This window comes from Nicrophorus vespilloides, unplaced genomic scaffold (genome assembly GCF_001412225.1).
Source record: "Nicrophorus vespilloides isolate i.1.1-1 unplaced genomic scaffold, Nicve_v1.0, whole genome shotgun sequence".
Classification (NCBI taxonomy): domain Eukaryota; kingdom Metazoa; phylum Arthropoda; class Insecta; order Coleoptera; family Silphidae; genus Nicrophorus; species Nicrophorus vespilloides.
This window is the reverse complement of record NW_017098109.1, coordinates 83,279-102,220: the sequence shown is the minus strand read 5'-3', so window position 1 is coordinate 102,220 and position 18,942 is coordinate 83,279. Positions and strand designations below refer to the sequence as shown.

At 31.0% G+C, this 18,942-nt stretch overlaps 3 protein-coding genes across 4 annotated transcripts in view; all 3 read right to left on the bottom strand.

The window, feature by feature from the left end:
* Positions 1 to 1,289: 1,289 nt before the first annotated feature.
* Positions 1,290 to 5,198, bottom strand: LOC108561693 (geranylgeranyl transferase type-2 subunit alpha). The gene is made up of 5 exons (XM_017919764.1): positions 5,094 to 5,198; positions 4,796 to 5,031; positions 2,230 to 2,426; positions 1,789 to 2,115; positions 1,290 to 1,732 (listed from the first exon to the last, which is right to left on the bottom strand). The coding sequence occupies exons 1-5, from the start codon at positions 5,094 to 5,096 to the stop codon at positions 1,587 to 1,589; spliced, it is 909 nt and encodes a 302-aa protein (XP_017775253.1). The 5' UTR covers positions 5,097 to 5,198; the 3' UTR covers positions 1,290 to 1,586.
* A 644-nt stretch (positions 5,199 to 5,842) lies between these two features.
* On the bottom strand, positions 5,843 to 7,067 carry LOC108561695 (COP9 signalosome complex subunit 8). The gene is made up of 5 exons (XM_017919768.1): positions 6,853 to 7,067; positions 6,704 to 6,792; positions 6,553 to 6,623; positions 6,245 to 6,426; positions 5,843 to 6,178 (listed from the first exon to the last, which is right to left on the bottom strand). Exons 2-5 carry the CDS (start codon positions 6,770 to 6,772, stop codon positions 5,928 to 5,930), a joined length of 573 nt encoding a protein of 190 aa, XP_017775257.1. The 5' UTR covers positions 6,773 to 6,792; positions 6,853 to 7,067; the 3' UTR covers positions 5,843 to 5,927.
* Positions 7,068 to 14,541: 7,474 nt separating this feature from the next.
* The window catches only part of LOC108561694 (probable nuclear hormone receptor HR38), a 78,672-nt gene continuing 74,271 nt past the window's right edge, over positions 14,542 to 18,942 (bottom strand). For both annotated transcript variants that reach the window (XM_017919766.1, XM_017919765.1), the window contains exons 3-4: positions 16,530 to 17,862; positions 14,542 to 14,864 (exon numbers count right to left, since the gene is read on the bottom strand). In XM_017919766.1, the coding sequence (XP_017775255.1) occupies positions 14,608 to 14,864; positions 16,530 to 17,862 (1,590 nt within the window). In that variant the 3' untranslated portion in view covers positions 14,542 to 14,607. The remainder of the gene's footprint in view (positions 14,865 to 16,529; positions 17,863 to 18,942) is intronic.

Below are 18,942 nucleotides of genomic sequence, written 5' to 3'. Positions count from 1 at the left end.
TGCCATTGACCATAGATCTGAACATCCCCTAAGAAAGGAAATTTCTCTCTTGGGACAACAAAATTGCTACATTAAGAAAGAACCATTTATACAACTGTAATTGGGGGAGCTCAAATCTTTGCCTCATTCTAGTATTTTATGATTGCTCATCAGATATGTCAACATGTTCAACATGATTTTGATTCATACCATCTTTTGGTCTTCTTTAATCATAACATAAGGATTAAAGATTCTAATAAGTTTTCTCTTTCTTGAGACTTTTCAAGGAAAATACTGTTTAAGTTAAAGATATTTAGATTTTAAGCTTTGTATAAAATCTCTCATGACTATGAATATAAAAAATTCTGAATCCTATGTTTCTAAAAGCATGAAAATCCAACCAATATAAATTAATTTTATTGTGATTCATTGGAATTGGGTAATAATTTTGATTTAGTTAATAATTTGCGTCCACTGAGTGCAATAATTCGAAGAAACGAATTCAATTTAGTAATATTGAATATCCCCTAATGACAAGTTCACAATAATCGAAATTATTCCATTATTCCGTAATTTAAATTACCGTAAATTTCGTATTGCGGCATTCATATACCAATAAATAGATAGTATAATAAAACCAAAAATACATAAATCCACGTTTCATTATGTCCATGGAAATTTAATGAAGTAAAATATGGTTTTTCCAGTTCGAAATATTAAAAAAAAAATACAATCCAACCTATATGAATGATTTTGTATGAATATTTATATTTTTCTATTTAAAGTATCAAATTTAAATTAAAACAAAATACGTATAGCAGTGTATCCTGACCTTTTTGCTATGACGTAAGGTGACAGCCGTAATTTCCTGATCCATTAAATGTGACCCAATAATGGTCTAATGTAAAATCAATGATCTAAACCAGCGTTTCTCAACCTTTTATGAATTGCAATCCAACCTACAGATGTCTGTAATTATAATGCGACCAAATTGCTAAGAGTATTTCGCCAATTCCTAGCTTTGAAACAAGATGACAGTTATCTTTTCACGACCCCTTAAAAATATAAAAAATATATGTCGGTGAAGTTCTGAAGTATTTAAAACCCTTGAATTTAATTTTCAGATTTGCATTATATTACTAGTAACAAAGAAGAATTTGTTATTGGGAATGTGATAAATGATTATAAAACAATATAAAAAAAGATAGGTATAGTTTCATTGTAATTGGTTGTAGGTATTTGATGTGAATAGTGAAAAAAAGAACAGCAGTGGAATGGTAATTCAATGATTTATTATTTTGGGCACCAAAAACAATTGAGCCCTAAACACATTTAATTTGGTGAAAACAAACAAGGAATAAACAAATGTTTGATTTTTGTAAAAAAAAAAAAAAATGCTTTGTATCCGATTCAAATAAAACGCACAAAAAGCATTTTATTCTGTGCATATACAACGGACATGGAACAAAATGTGGATATTTGTTACACAAACTATACAACAGGAAAACAAATACACGCGTGCAGATCGCCGATGAAAAAGCACGCGAATATCGCTTTGATTTCCAAATAAAAATCCGCATACGAAACTAACAAATAATGAATTGATGCTAATCAATATTGTTCAAACAATCGTTGTAGTGCCCTTTCCTAAGCGGATCGATTTGGATCAACGTTCTGAAACAGTCACCATCCGCAGCCACGCTGTTCCCATCACGAACACCTTTGGTTAACCAACTTTTAGCAATGTAAATCCCTGCAAATTATATTTGCAATTAATTAATGAATTTAGTTAAGGTAAAAATACTGTACATTTGCAATCGGGGTCGAGCTCCTGCAAGGACTCCAGCTTACAGAGCATGTCTTCTTTGTGCTTTTTTGTTACATCCTGACTGCTCAGGATCCATCGCAAGTAGAACCACGCGCTGCTATCGGCCGGATCAGTGAACACAGCGTTTTGCACTAAATTGATTTCCTCGTCGAGCGATTCCTGATTCAATTGCTTCAAAGTGCTCCTATAATGCCACGACGAGTAATTCGAGAAATTAATGTTAATACGTTCAGTGGAAAACTTCCGTTCGGCATCGAGATCGATTCCGATTTTCTCGAGAATCAGTCGCCTGTAATCCCAACAATGAACTATTCCCGGATCGAGGGCAGACATAAGTTTTGGAAGTAAAGAAATAAATACGAAGAGAATAATATTGAAACGTTATCCATATTATATATTCTTTTTTTTGTGTGTATACGTACAATTCCTGTCGTCCTTCATGAGGTATAGGGAGCACAATGCGAATTCGCCGTTCCAGTCCGGCTTAGGATGACGATCCAATACCCAGAATCGGTGATACCACGATCCGTACGACTTCGGATTTGCCAGAAGACATTGCTCTGTTAATTTGATTTCACTGGTCATGAACTTTCCTAACTCTTCTTCATTACTTTTATCACTGTAAATAAAAAATAATAATCTTAAAATATACGTTCATCTACTTTATTCTCATATATTTTACCACAACCTACAGAATATAACATCAAGATACAAGATGCACATTTCCTTACATAATTGCAGTATAAATCAATCAATTTAGGCTTTACCCCATTATGACATGGAGGATAGAATTCCAATATTTTTGCATGCATACATAGAATTTTAATTGCTGAATATCATAATTATCCATAAGAATTCACTTTTACCCCACTTGGGGTAATTTATCACGGTTAACCGACCACTGTTCGAAAGACATATTTTATTGCTTATATTTTATGCTTATGTTCATTTCATACAAAAAATGTAATTGAGGCAAATAATGTATAGATATTTAATAATTAACATGAATCTTTTTTGACTCTTTCTCACGTTTTAACACTTAAAATTGATAATCTTCAGACTTCTCTTCATTCCTGTTTTATATTTAAAAATTAAATCATTTCAATCAATAATGTTCATTGAATGCATTGATGTAATTGATCTTTAATAGCTGATATTATATTATTTTGATCACGTAAAACTTGAAACTTTTGCTCTACTCTCTTATATTTTGAAGAATATATAGTTGAAGAATACAATTATACTGCTGTTAACGCTATGATACCGAAGCTTCTATATTACGAAGTCCGCTCTATATATATGTTCATTAACCACTTTTAAAACTAGAAAGGTGGTGGCAATCCCGAACTATGTACCTTCTTCATACTGACTGACGATTTGTAAAAACACATCACGCCATTTTAGAGTAATGTGTTTAAGGATTAACATAGTCTATCAGACGCCACGCGAGTTTTATAATATTACTTTACCATTTTTGCAAAAGGGCAAGTTTTAGTGATTAAATTGTACATAAAAATGAAATTAAAAGTAATCATTGTTTATAGGTGTATCAAAATAATGTTTTTGATCCTCAAAATGAAACTGTTGTACAGATTTACAAAGGAATCACACAAAGAGAAACAGAAACAGACGATACTAGTAATGATGAAGATATTTTATTACATATTTATATATAAACAATTATATATTTATATAAATGAATTACTAACGTTATATTTAACGGAATTTCTCAGACACCACGCGAGTATCGATATTACCAAAAGATGCGTAAGTAATGAAGAAATTTGAAATTTTAATGAATTGAAAGAATTAAGAAAAAGTTATTATATAAAACATACATAATGTTTCTAAGTTTTTCAAAAAAAATTTGCTATGAATTCCAAAATACGTATAAAAATTTAAATTGTAATAACAAAGATTCAAGATTGTATAATCAAGTTGAATTGGAATACGTAGGAAATGCATGATTCGTGCAGTAGGCGTCGAAAATTTGTATGCCCTTTGAATTTGACAATATTATTAATCAGATATTTATTGTGCGCGTGTATGATTATGATACTAATGCATTTAATCCGTCTCCAATTATGGAAGTGGATGGAGTGCGTGTTTGCAACATGTATGTAAATACTTCAATTAAATTTGCACCATGGGCGGAATATGGGCTGACGCTGCAGCGGGATTAAAATGATTTATCCCCGGCCTACGGATCTGTGTAAGCGTCAAACAAATATGTCTGGATTTGTCGTTAAACCGACCGTAAATGTTGCTGTTATTTCTATGCCCTTTGATCACTCCCCAATCTCATTTTCAACACTCATTATGTGAATACAAAATGCACAGTTTATACATTTAATATTTCTATATTCTCTCATGAAAAATTGACATTGTTTCGTCATTAGAAAAACACTTACAAAGATTATAAATGCAGTTGAAAGTCTAACTATGATTCATCATTCTCTCCATCAAATCAATTCCAAATATAATGTAACAGAAAAAATTATATATAATATCATTACAATTGATTTTTCCATTGAAACATTCGATGATTCACCCAATATAATCAATATATTAAAACATATTTTTATATATCATAAAGTATTTTGTGAACTAGCATTTTTTTCTTCATTATATAAGCTTATATACTTTTAAAATACGAAACATATTTAAAGAAGTTGCTGTTAATCTTTGATAAACCTTATGGACTAAATGATTATTATATAATATTAGGAATGAGGGTATAAAAATTAAACTGAAATGAGTGCAGTGGTAATAAAAATTAATACTTCATGTATTAAAACTATACTAAATTAAAAATAGACATCATATCCATACTTACTATATTAAGTATTTGATTAATTGGAATATTAAAATAAATTCGTAGCTTAGGCAACCAAACAAACAGGTCTCAAATATCAATAGAAACGCAAACAAATGATGCATATCTGTTTTTTTTTTTCTATAAATATCCTAGTAATTCTAAGTGTTTACCTGGTTTCAATCTCCTGCAAAATGACCTCCTTGCGATAATTCCACAAAGTGGAAATGTCAGGGTTTGCAATCAGAAGTTGGGAGCAAATAGCAAAACTCGTTTGGTTGTAAGGCACTTCATGCCTGGTGGATAAAATCTGCTGGAATCCTTGCCGATACGCCTTGAGTTTCTCCTGCTGCTTTTTCTCCTTGATGAGCTTCTGCTCTTCAGTTGTTCGAACCTTTAACCTTCCATGCTAAAAAATAATACAGCAAATATTAAATAAACTTTTAAGATATAATTAGACCAAGTTTTCACCATTTTAAAATATTCGTTTAATTGATAAAATTAAATTTAATAAAGTACTTGTGGAAATGATATGAATTGTAAGGAATGTCACAGTCACAATAGATGTGAACACACTTGAAGTTAGCAGTTGGATCAATTTGATTAGAGTTAATCTAATCTGAACTTTAAGTAAAGTTTATTTTCAAATTTTACTAATATGTACGTTGCTTTATATTTAAATTTAGTTATAGAATAATTTAAAATAGACAAATTTGAACCTTTTATTATAAACATAACTTTCAATTCCTATTATACAAGGCTCTTAAATAATCAACCATTAAATGACAAAATAAAAATAAGGAAATTTCAGGAATTGTTGCTTTTTTTATATTAAAAAAAAATAATAATTTTGTACAAAAACATGTGTTGCGCAACGAACGTAGTTATATAATTCCTGAAATGCTAAAGTTTTAAAGTCTTATACGATTCCAGCTATTAAAATTGCAAAGTTTTTTTTTTGTATAAATTTTGGTACTAAGTAATTTTTGTGTGTGTATCAAATTGGAATCGTGTATAGGATTAGTATAAAAACGTAAAGAAAGATCAAATTTTGCAAACTTGTAAGAAACTATCGTTTATTATTCGCCAAGTCGCTTAAAAACTATCGAAAAGAAATGTAATAATTGAAAACATACTATATCATAATATTTATATGTATATATATATAAATTAAAGAAGGGACAAATTATATATACAGAATTTAATTTTATTTAATCCTTCTTAACATTTAAATACGAATCGCGTGTAAAAAATAAATGAGAGAAAGAAAAGAAGAAAAAAAAACAATTATATCATAAGTAATCATCAGTTTTCGAGGAAAGAAACGAAATCGGTGAGTTTGTATAGTTGATCTTCACTAGAAATATGTCCACTTGGCTCTGGACTGGGCCTCACTGGATGAACCATCCTAGTGTCAGCCTCAATATGCCAGCCCTTCTCAATGCATGCAGCACCTGCCACCTCGACGGTAAGCCCCGTCATCTGGGCAACAGTTTCCAACGTGATTGACGAATAGGCGTGTGATATTAAGTCTACAGCTCTAAGGCGCACTTTATCTAAAACGTAAATTAAAAAACAAAAAAATAGAACAATGCATGATTTTTTTTAAATGAGAGATGTACCTTGAACATGTTTCATAATTTCCGCTACAATGTCTGACCATTTAACTGCAGTCAGGGCTTTGTAAATTTGGGGGAATTCCCGCTTCCACATGTGCTGACCCACAGCCCAGATCTGGCCCAGCTCCGCAGTGGATGACTTAATGTTTGCTGGTATACGCTTCCATAAACACTTGGCATTACATCTGTCAAAAAAAGAAAATAATGGGAGAAGAAAGAAAGAAAATTGGGGTTTCAGTATGATATACAATTTTTTTTTGTTTTTGCAAAAGGGTGTAGAAGTTGTTCGGCTGTGGTGGGCCTGCACTTACAAATCATTCTGATATAAATAAATAGCTAATAACTGTTCGTAAACTTGTGTTGTCGCTACGCCGTTCGGGGCCTGGAAACAGTCCAAAACAGAGGAACAGAGGTAGTAGAGAAAAAACGAAAATATAACCTGCAAATGCGAATGTCACCTACCTCGAGCTCTTGCCTTTCTAATTCCTCGGCTAATTTATCTATGCTCTCCAGTACCATTGCGGTCGGCATAAATATCTAATAGTCACAGTCTTAAATAGATTTTATTATTAGGTTCACTTTGTTCTCTAAATATTTTATATACTATTTACATTAATAAAATTAAGATCATTCTCAAATAATGACAGCCGACATTTTTATTGTGAACCGGCTGCGCGCATCCAACGCACAAACATTAAAAACTTTTTTGATATACTGTTCAGTACAGTACGGATTGTGAAGAAGCGTTTGCAATTCACTATAGCCGATCACTTCTTATCGAATCGATTTTAGGTTGCTTTTGTATCAAAGGACTATTCCAGAAACCTAAATTTCAACTGTAACGTTCACTTGCTACTATCAGCAACCAGAGTTGCATTGGAGACTTGTTGGTTGCATAGCTTAGATCAATGTTTAATCCTCATATACAGAGTGGACATGATATAACCACCTGAGTTATGATACTATAGTTTTAAAGAATATTTAGAACAAGCTATCAAGGCATACATAATAAAGAACAAACACTATTTCTTTTTTTGATTATATTTCATATTAATTAAAATTGAAGGCTGTAATAAATGAAATTACACAAATATTAAATAAAATTGGACGTAAATACTGAAGTTAATAGCCTTTACTATGTATGTAGAAGCACATATACAATAAATTATGTTAATTATATAACGATTATTGCAAGTAATGCAAAACTAAATAGTAAAAACATAATCCTATTGGATTATAACATTATTCCTTTATATTACAGTAATAATAATTTATATTATATGGTTTCTTGTATTTCAGAAATGGAAGCAATTGTATACACATAATAAAGAACAAAAACTATTTCTTTTTTTTGATTATATTTCATATTAATTAAAATTGAAGGCTGCAATAAATGAAATTAAACAAATATTAAATAAAATTGGACGTAAATAGTGAAGTTCATTTACTATGTATGTTGAAGCACATATACAATAAAATATGTTAATTATATAACGATTATTGCAAGTAATGCAAAACTAAATAGTAAAAACATAATCCTATTGGATTATAACATTATTCCTTTATATACCAGTAATAATAATTTATTTTATATGGTTTCTTGTATTTCAGAAATGGAAGCAATTGTATACACATAATAAAGAACAAACACTATTTCTTTTTTTGATTATATTTCATATTAATTAAAATTGAAGGCTGCAATAAATGAAATTACACAAATATTAAATAAAATTGGACGTAAATACTGAAGTTCATAGCCTTTACTATGTATGTAGAAGCACATATACAAAAAATATGTTAATTATATAATGATTATTGCAAGTAATGCAAAACTAAATAGTAAAAACATAATCCTATTGGATTATAACATTATTCCTTTATATTACAGAAATAATAATTTATATTATATGGTTTCTTGTATTTCAGAAATGGAAGCAATTGTATACACATTAAAAATATTGCAGAACTTATAATATATTAGGTTTTCTTTATTATGGAATAAATAGATCTTTAACATCAGTAAAACACTAACAATGTTCAATGTATACATAGAAGTAATGAACAATGTATCTTCAATTCAATGTATTATTGATAAGAAAAAAGCTTAAAGTAAAATTTATAAATAAATTCTTAATAATACTAAAAATATAGTTGACTTTTGTAGAGTATTTTTCTATTTTCTTGAACAATCCAATAAGTTAGATGTTTTGGTCACTTTATTAAAATTTCATTTTTTTTCTTTTGAACCATACTTACCTTATGTTTGATTTGATTATGAATATTATTGCATCACAGTTTCTGTATAAAAATCCAAAATCTTGAAGCTGATACTGAAATAATATTTATTAAAACATGGAAAAATGAATTTCAGTATTTTCGTGTTAATTATTTTATTTAGAACAAAATTATTAGTTCGTAATGCTTTGAATACAAATATTAAAATGTTCATATTTATCGAATTAATAAATTTGATATTTGTCTTAAATATAGTTTTTCAGACATTTTCAGTGAAGATTTGAACCTGATACAAAAGGTAATAGATGCCATTAAATAACAAAATTTGGGCTGTAATTATTAAAAAAAAATAGTTAAAATAAAATTACTTTCGATGTTTTTAATGAGTTGTTAATTTTCGAACTGATACAAAAAGTTTCAAAATTCAGACATATATCTTTATAATTACAGTGGAACCTCGCTTAACGAGCAATAGAAATTGTAAGAAAAATGACTCGCAAAATGAAACACATTATTTTATATTACATTGGTTTATATGGGGAAAATTGTTTCACTACAAATCCCAAAATTTTGGAACATATTATGCTTGTTAAGCGTATATTCGTTGAGTTAAAATTTAAAGTTTATATTAATAATCTTGATATCAAAATCAGTCTTAAATTTAGTTTTAAAGATATTTTTTATTAAAGATTTGAACTTAATACAAATGGAGATATGTGCCTTTAGGTAACAGAATTAGGGTCTTATTGATTAAAAGAAACAGTAAAAATTTCATTACCTTAGCTGCTTTAATAAATTATTAATGTTGTTATTAGTATGAAAATCTAGAAATGAACCAAAAATCAAGTTTAAATATGCTTCAGTTAATATTTAAAGTTCATATTAATAATCTTGATATTAAAATCAATCTTAAATATAGTTTTTCACAAATTTTTTAGTCAAAAATTGAACTTAATATAAAAGGTAGCATTAGGTAACAGAATTAGGGTCATATTAATTACAAAAACAGTAAAAATTTCGTTACTTTTGTTGTTTTTAATAAATTTTCTAATTAGTTTTTTTTATCATTGAGGCCGTAATTCTGTTATTTAATTGCACTTGTCACCTTTTGTATTAGATTCATTAAATGATAGAATTAGAATCATAATGATTAAAAAAAAATAGTTAAAATAATTATTATGAAAATTTTTGAAAATTCAAAAAAGATAAAAGGAATTCAAAGGATAAAAGGAATTGATGTTTTGAGGGATGTATGAGGATGTAACAAGTATTATCTGAAGAGTCGTGAAATATAACAAGAACCTTAAAATATTTTATTTATTGAAATAGTGTTACAATAATAAATTTTACACACTTTAAAAAAGAAGGTAAAAAGATAAAGAAGAAACGATAGAGATAAAGAAGACAGAAAAAAAAGGGGAGAAAAAGTCAAAAATAATACATAATAATATTTGTATATATAATATGAACAGTTACAGTGTCGGATAAAAAATAAACATATAACATCGTGAAAATACAGATATACAGAAACAATCTAACTAACATACAGAGAGAGATACAGTAGTCATCATTGATTTAAGTTTTAATTAATCAATCATTAATTAATTTCGAGAGATGTACAAGAAATGAGAAAGTAGAAATAGATCCGTAAACCTAACATACATTTATTACATATCGGTTATTTATGCGATTCTCATCTTAAAAATCTATGTATGCCGAATAAAAAATAAAAAAGGAGATTAAGAAAACAAAAACAATAAAGAATAAGTATACATATTTATATAGAGATATAAAATATAATGATAATAATAATAAAGTAGGTAACATAATTTAAAGGGAGAACTTAAACAATAAGTAAATTATAAAATAAAAGGGGATGCTGAGTATTTAAAGTATAAAATTTAGCAAAAAAAAAACTGGCATTAAATGGCAAGTTATTAAATATATAGTAAGTATATAATTATAAAATTTAATTAATTAAACAAAAAAGAAAAGGAGATAATTATTATAATGGGGGGGGGGAATAATAAACATTTGTGCTTAATTTAATCCTAGAACATTTAGAGCCCAAGTACACAGTACTTGGACTTCACATCCATGCAGATTTACCATATTAAGAGATATATATTATTATTATTAATAATAATAGTTTTCTGCCACACAAATCAAATTTGTACAGTGAATTCTGCGTTTTTTTTTTTGCTTTCATCTTTTTCATAATCAAAGATTGAAGCTGAAGGATGAACATGTATTTATTGAATTATTAAAAAAAAAGCAGGTACAAATGTTGATTTTGTCCATTTGCTTCTTCGCATCTCTTCAAATTTACTCTGCTCAAACAACACATTCATTTATATTTATTTATTTAATATATTGCATGGCTCCCGTATGCCCGAACCACAATGCTACAAAGAAAGAAAATAGCGTGTGTTTTTTTGTTTTGTAATATATATATTATTTATTAGTATTCATATTTCGAACAAGAATCGGTACTATTGCAGCGAAATTGTAACATTAGGTTTTAATTAAGTACAGAGGCTGAATTACAACGAATGAAATAATTGAAATAATACACAGAAACAGAAGCTTCGATATATTATCATTATTACAATAATTAAGTTTGTTACGTCAATATCAGTTTCATTCCTTCACTAAATTAAGCGGACGGCGGATGTCGTAATCTATTTAATCAAAATAAATGAAAATTTAAAAAAAAACAATCAAATCATCAAAAAAATTAAGAGTGCATCGAAAGTACACACCATAAATTTAATATCTTCCTTCAATCATCCTGTACATATATCGTTTTCTTCATATTTTTCATATTTTTTCAGTTTAAATGTTTTATATTCTCTTCAATATACATATATAACTTTATATACCATTCCATCAGGTAACTATCGGTCAGTCCATCGTTTCCATACAAGGCAGTATTTTTTTTTTCTTCTTTTTGATATGACAACAAAAAAGAAAAACAAACATATTTAATTAATCGATAATGAAAAAAAAACAAAAAAAAAGGATTACTAAGAGGACTCGAGCCTTCTTCTGTTTTGATTGCCCATAAAGCATGCAAGCGCTTTCAAAAAAAATATTAATTAATTGATCCATTCAACGAAATTTAATCTTAATACAATATTTCATATAACTTCTTTATTTTTTATTAAATCTAATCAAAGTATTTTTTTTAATTAAAACTAATTAAAGTAGTTTTTTAAATTTATTTTAATTAATAATTAGGCCTAATACTTTAATTTACATTTGAAATATTCAATTTGTTAGAAATTTTTGTGAATTTAAATTTTATTTCCATTAAAATAACTTAATTTTGGAAACATCTTGTTTTAGAATCATTGATTATTCATACAATTCATTTAAATATTTATATTATTTAGACTCTCTGCGATTACGTTTACTCGATTTCCAAAAAACTTTCTACAAAAATATCTTCTTTTTTTTGTTGTTGTTGTTGTAAATAACATAATTTATTGTGGATCTCTCATATATAATTAGTAAATTCATTTTTTTTATTATATATTATTAATACTACAAGAATAGTAAAGATCAAATATAATTATGAAGCAAATTAGAGAGTATATTTATTTCAAGGTAGAATCTAGTAATTAACTAATTAGTCTTCGAAGATAAGGCTTAAGGTTTTGATCCCGTTTTAATTTAGTTTTTTTTTGTAAAGAAATTAAAGTTTTTATTATTATTAGTAGTAATATTCTAAGGAAATATATATTTAGTTCATTTGCGACATCTTTTTTTGAAAATATAATTATTTTATAGACATTTTCCTATATTTATTGATTTTAGTGAAAAATTCTAAATTTTGTACAAATAATTAAGAGAGACAATACAAATTTAATAACAAGAGTTAGAAATGAGTATTTATCTCATTTTTATTAAATTATGTACCAAACAAATATATATTTTATAATATTATATAATATAATCAAAGTTTACTACATTTTTTTTTAAACAATGTCATAAACAAAATATGTTTTCTAATATAGAATAAAAAGTTATAGAATAGATGTCGGCAACCTTTTTGGAGACAAGAGCCTGTTTGTATTTGGGAGCCGCAATTTCTCATCAAAAGAGCCGCATATGATCGTCACCAATTGCAACAAACTGGCTTTATTTAATTGTGAGTATGTTGTAATTCTTTTAAACTATTTATTAAACGTTTAAACGTTGAATTTTATGAAATTTCAGTAATAATTAAAACGTTTCTTGAATGGATCAATTCAGTTAAATTGAAAATAACGATTATTCTAGTAGTAAAATGTATTAATTTCTAAACGAAATCAAAGTTCGTGTCATTATATTAATAATGATTATTACGAAACGTAATTGGATTTAATCAATAAAAAAAATGAAATTAAAGCACTTGCATGATTTATTCATTCTATATTATTTCCCTTACTTAACAATTTCATAATATTTCACATAATCGATCACGTTTCTATACATTCCTTATTTTATGATATGATTCCTTCCGCACTTGCACATCCCAAAAATCTGGGACCTTGAGTATTCAAAAGACATGGCACGATTTCAGAAAAATTCCAATTAGAAATTCCCCAAAAAGTAAATCTTTCACAGCTCCAAAATCGATACAAAGTATATAAATTTCGAATCTAGATTCTATTAATATAATAGTAATTTGTTATTTTCAATTGGAATGTTAAAAATTTACATTGATTGAGAAAAAAAAAATGATTATGCATCCCGATTTTGAAAGATGTGCAAGAGTACTCTATAAAATTTCGAAAATATCTCATTCACCTTAATTTAATGTCTTTTTTTATGTAATTAAATACTGTACTTCAGCCAATATATAAATATATACAAATCTTTAAAAAAGAGAAAGAAAATCGTAGCCTATTTTGTTGTATATAAGAAAAAACTGATCACAGTTTTCTAAATTAACTGGTTTCGCGTAGGCAATCAAATAATTGGAATGGGATTCCTCTTAAAGCAGACGTGAAATGGCACAATAAAAAATAAAATCGTCAAAATTTTTCATCGACATACCAAAAAAATTAATTAATTAATTAATAAAGAAAGCAAAAAAATAATTTGAAATTGGCGCCTTGCGCCTGGTAACCGCTTCCGGCCATCGTTTAGGTAACTCGATTCGCCTTAAAAATAAACTCAATAAAAATCGTTAATAAAATATATGTATATATATAAAAAAAAATCATCTCGTTCTGTAAACAATAATTAATTAATCACACACAAAAAAAAATACATCTTTATAATAGTGCCATGACTAGGTTGTATCGCATTTTAGGTTCTCGTTTGCTGTGCTTATTTTTTTTTGTTTATACTTATTTTGCATCGCCTCCATCTTTCGTTCATTTAAACAATAAGAAAATATTTAGAGTAGTTGTAATAATAGTAATAATAATAATAATAAAAAATATGTATATTTATAGATATATATTATTCCATTTTTTTAGCAAGAGATGCCGTGTCCACAGCATCCTTTTGGTAACCATTTCCATAATATCTAATTGCACCGAAAAAATTGAATTAATCGTTAAAAAAAAATGTGTAAATATATATATGTGTAGAGTATTATATTATGTTTGTATATAAAAAAAATAATAATAAGTACATATGTATAAAATATTAATTAATTAATTTAAACGAAATAATAATAATAAAAAAAATAGTAGTAAATATCCAATGTATAGCCACATAGTCATAGCCCGGATAAATAAGGTAACTTGTATCGTCGTGGGTAACTTCCGTTCAATTAGTTTTTTTTTTGTTCATTTAAAAGTTATGAAGAAGCAAGCTCTCTCGATCCATATTCTTTTTTTTCCATATATATTACACGCATTTATGTATATTTATAGAAAAAATTTAAAACACACATTTTAAAGATTGTAAACTTGGTTAGTTCTCTTTACAAAATATACACATCCCGTATTCTTTTTGAAAGAATAGCAAAAAAATAAAAAAATAATAATAATTGAGAATAATTAATAATAATAACATTAACAAATCACATACAGTAGAATAACTCTTCATTTTGCTTAATTTCGTGCGTCGATCAAACCTCTTTCTTTCATCCGCAGAAACTCGTTCTCTTGATCTTCAATTTTTGTTGTTGTTTAGAATGGTAAACTGGCAACGAACATCTTCTCGATGAGCGGCGGCGCCGGGACGAGGTCCTCCAGTTTAAGGTAGAAGATCCTCTGGAGACCTTGAACGCTCAGGGAGCGGAGTTCCGGAAGCTTTCCGAGCAGACGGCTGAAGTAGTGCGCCTTGCGCTGAGCCTCCGCGTTGTAGGTTACGTGATCCCTCAATGATGAGATGATCTTCATCTGGAGCTGCTCGACGCGGTGCGGCTCCTTCAATCCGTGTCTCTCTGTAAAAAGAAAGGAGAAAAAAAAGGTCTCACATCAATTCACATGACTATAAATCAGAGACGGCGACGAATGCAAATCGCCGTTCCAGCGCTCGTTTATCTCAAATTGCTGCGGTCCTAAACGCTTTGCCATTTATTTCATATGCCCATGTTTAGAAATGCGAGTTATACAACCAATAAAATCCGCGCTCAGCGGGACTCTCTAATATTTCCTAGAGTTTTACAACTGTCCGACGAACCTACTTTGAATTTAAAATGTAATTTCATTACGACACTTTATTTCAATAATGAACTATAGTATTAAATCTTTACGTAATGGAGGAGATGTTGTGTCCTATTGTATTTAAAAACTTAAATTGAGATTTTTTTTATAGAATTATCAAAATTTCCTTGTCACATGGCGGAAGTATTGTGTCCATGTTACATAAGAAATAGATGAATTAACTATATATTATAAAAAAAAGGAGGTGTTGTGTCCAGACAAATTGATTTAAATATTAGGTAATTTTTATAATTCTAAGTATCGTAGCTTATTTTTAAAGTACTTAAGCACTACAAATCAAATACATGAAAAAATTCAAAATTTAGTAAATTCGTTAAATAATAAGAAATATTTTTACTTGTAAAATAAAGCTAGAAATGTATATTTCCTTGATTGTCAATTAAATTTAAAATATTCAAGAGAAATTATCTAGAAATAAATTATATTTGTTATAATTCCAATGCAAGGTAATTGGAATTAATCCAATATCCGGTGTGAAAAGCTTTTAAAGTAAATTTTCAAAACGAGGCTCTGCAAATTACAATTTGTCATTCTGAGAACGCAATTAATTAACGTATGCTATAATGAGGTTCGGTATAATCGAAATGTGCGAAAAAATATCAACGAAATTGTCGAATTAATGAGAGATATCCAGGCTTGAAATTGCAAACGCCGTAAAAGCATTGCAGTTAATGGCTCGTAAATTTCTGTACAATCATGGATTCATCGGATGCGTCGAGACAAACGTTAATATTTCAATTAGTTGTTAATCTGTTGAGGCCCCGTTTGAAAAGAATAAACATTGACTGAAATTGAACGCCACTTGCGTAATTTACGTTCGTGAGCGAGCGCTTTTCCTAATTAGGTTTAAATGATGTGAGCTTGTGCTTTTCCGATTTCGTTTTTGGCTTTGGCTATAAATTAATAATGGATTCAATTTCCTGTCTCTCGGACGCAATTAATTTCTGAGCGGTTCGTTGAATAATTCGGCTCATTGTGAATTGATGATCGCGTGTTCGGATTTCAAACATACATGGACAGTGTTGTGGGGTTGTGGTGATCTCGTAATTTTTTTTTTGTTGGTTCGTGAACAAAAAAGTGTATCATTCAATGTACCGACTCAACAAATGAATCCTTAAAGACTTAAGGATAAAAGATCGTATAGACAATTACTTATTATAAAATCTTATAAAGCACTAATTTTTAATTATTCTATCTAAGTATTAAATGAAACATACTTGTCAAGAAATCTAAAATATCTGGGTATTTTGTCGAAGGGTAGTTTACTAATATTTAAGAGTTTTTTGAGTCACGACAAAATCTAATGTGAATAATGTATTTAAAACTTTGCATATGAAGTAATTATTAAAAAAAAAATAGAAAATGTAGAATAAGATTCTTACCAGTAACGAGGGTGAGGGCGCAGAGACAGGCGAAGGCAGAAATGTCGATTTCCATGAGATGAAGGCTGCTGCAAAAGTCCATGATGGCATGAAGCCAATCGCCAAAGGAGCGCTGACACTGTTGCTTGTCGAGGACGACGCCGTTGCAGAAAGTTAGCTTGGTGTCGTTGGGATGGGTGCGGTAAGCGAGACGAAGCACGAAGAGTTCCAAAGATGCCGATTGGAATAGGAGCTCCTTGTCGTCGTGCGAGAGGTCCTGGAAGCCGGGGATTTTGTCCGCAAAGTTTCTGATGACGTCGACGGAGGTGGTAAGCAAGGTGTAGAACTGCAGGATCTTGTCCGCTTCGGGGATGATAGGCTCGATGGGACTGGGTTCGCAGTACTGGGAGTAGTCTAGGTTAGCGAGATCAGGTGTGGTGTCGACGTGGGCGCGCACCAGGGCCGTGATGAGAGAGACCGGTGGACTTGGTGGTGATTCCTGCGGGGATTTTGGCTTCGAAGGCAGCCGACCCCGTCTACCTTTCAGCGAGTCCGTCCGGACGACCTCCTTGACCATACCAACGGCCAGACACTTCTGGAATCTGCAGAACTGGCAACGGTTGCGCCTCCTCTTGTCCACGGGGCACGCCTTGTCGGCGAGACAAACGTACTTGGAACCTTTCTGCACTGTCCGTTTAAAGAAGCCCTTGCAACCCTCGCAGGTGCGCACTCCGTAATGCTGACAAGCGGCCGTATCTCCGCAGACCGCACACAGTTGGGACGGGGATGGCGGAGCTGGACCTTTGTTGGAAGTCGGCTGCTCGACACCACCCGGCGAACTTGCGGCTGAAGAACAAACGGAAGATGTTGGACCGGCCATGCGGAGCTTCGGGCTTTCGCTGCTGCTGGTGGATTCGGAGCGTTGAAGTGGAAGCGATGCCCTTCGTTGACGAGGGCTCAAAGCTGTGCTGACGTGGAGCTCTGAAGCTGCGCTCTGGTAGGGCGGAAGCGAATAGGAATCCTGCGAGATCAGCGAATCGAAGCCGGGACTGCATTGGGGCGGCGGATAGTAAGGGCTGGTGGTGTACTGATGCTGCTGGTACTCGTAATGGTGCGTTGGGGCAGCCACGTGGGCCGGATGATGATGGTAGGCGTTGAAGCATTCCTCCTCCATCTTGAAGGTGTTGTATCTGACCGAGTAGGTCTCCTGGAAGCTGGGCAGCGGTGCCGGTGATGGAGGCTGCGACTGCAAAGCTACTTCTGGGAACGGGTCAAGATCCTCTGGTGGCAGGACGGCACTCGGGTCGTCCGGGAAACTCAGCAGATCCGCAAAACTGCTCGAGCCAAACGGGGTCTGCAACAACAACCGGACAACACAGGCTCAGACATTGAATTGCATTGCATTTTGATTCGATTGATCTCAATACATAAATAACAGCTCTGGGCTCATTATATTTAGGTGTCAATCGGTGCGCTACTATAATTAACACGGCGAAATCTAATCACGGCATCGCGACCAAACGACTGACCACCACCCGACCGACCAAACAATCTATCTACACTTGTAGGCAGGGAAGGCAGGAAGCCAGGAAGGTAGTGACTCTCTTTGGATCGGTGATTGTCCGCGACTACAGGGCCAGGTGACACGACGTGATTTATCGCCTCCGTTCCGTTTCACCTAGTTTCACGCAGAAGAGGGGTTTCTTCTCATAGGCGGAGTCGCCATTCTCTTCCATTGGCCGACCCGCACCGTTGCGTGCGTCGCAACCGTTGCGACGTCGCGACGCCATTGCCCACACTCCTCCTCGAATAGGGGAGACACCCAAGACCCATCCATACCCATATACACGGAACTACTAAAGCTTCGCAGCAAAAAACCGTAGAACTCAGGAAGCGCAACTTCTAACAACTAATAACAATATCCGGGAAGTCCTCGACATCCTTAACAGTGCTTACAAAACTAATCGCGACTGTCTTAATATATCATAATTAAGTGCGTATTAATGGAGAGCAAACAGCGGGGAATGTGCAGCATGTGAAACAGCCTTCGCATGTTTGGTGCATGTATCAGTATCAGAACTCTCCGCTACTCAATATACGTTCGTGTCTACGGTACATATCCGTACAGGGACGCATTTACCAAATCTCAATTTTACGAAACGGTAATTCAACAATTACACACTCAATTTCACAGCAGCAACAGTTTGCGACAGAAATCAACTAAAATATTATATTAAAATAACTAAGAAAGTTTATCGACTCCAAAACAATACCATTACAAAATCTCCAATTACAATATTAATTATTAACTAAATTCCAAACATTGTATATACTCCACGATAATTTATTTTTATTACTAATCGATTATTGTTATGACTAAACACAAAGCACTTTTATGACTGACTAAATTCCTACAAGTTATATTATTAATACA

Excerpts from the sequence above, each read along its gene's own strand:
- LOC108561693 (XM_017919764.1), bottom strand. Across the intron at positions 2,116-2,229 it reads CATGAAGGACGACAGGAATT|TTCATTGTTGGGATTACAGG; the intron begins GTACGTATACAC and ends ATCCGGGAATAG. Across the intron at positions 1,733-1,788 it reads GCTCGACCCCGATTGCAAAT|GGATTTACATTGCTAAAAGT; the intron begins GTACAGTATTTT and ends TATAATTTGCAG.
- LOC108561695 (XM_017919768.1), bottom strand. The coding sequence starts at position 6,772 with ATGCCGACCGCAATGGTACTGGAGAGCATAGATAAATTAGCCGAGGAA. Across the intron at positions 6,427-6,552 it reads TATTTATATCAGAATGATTT|ATGTAATGCCAAGTGTTTAT; the intron begins GTAAGTGCAGGC and ends TTTTTTTGACAG. Across the intron at positions 6,179-6,244 it reads AATTATGAAACATGTTCAAG|ATAAAGTGCGCCTTAGAGCT; the intron begins GTACATCTCTCA and ends TTTACGTTTTAG.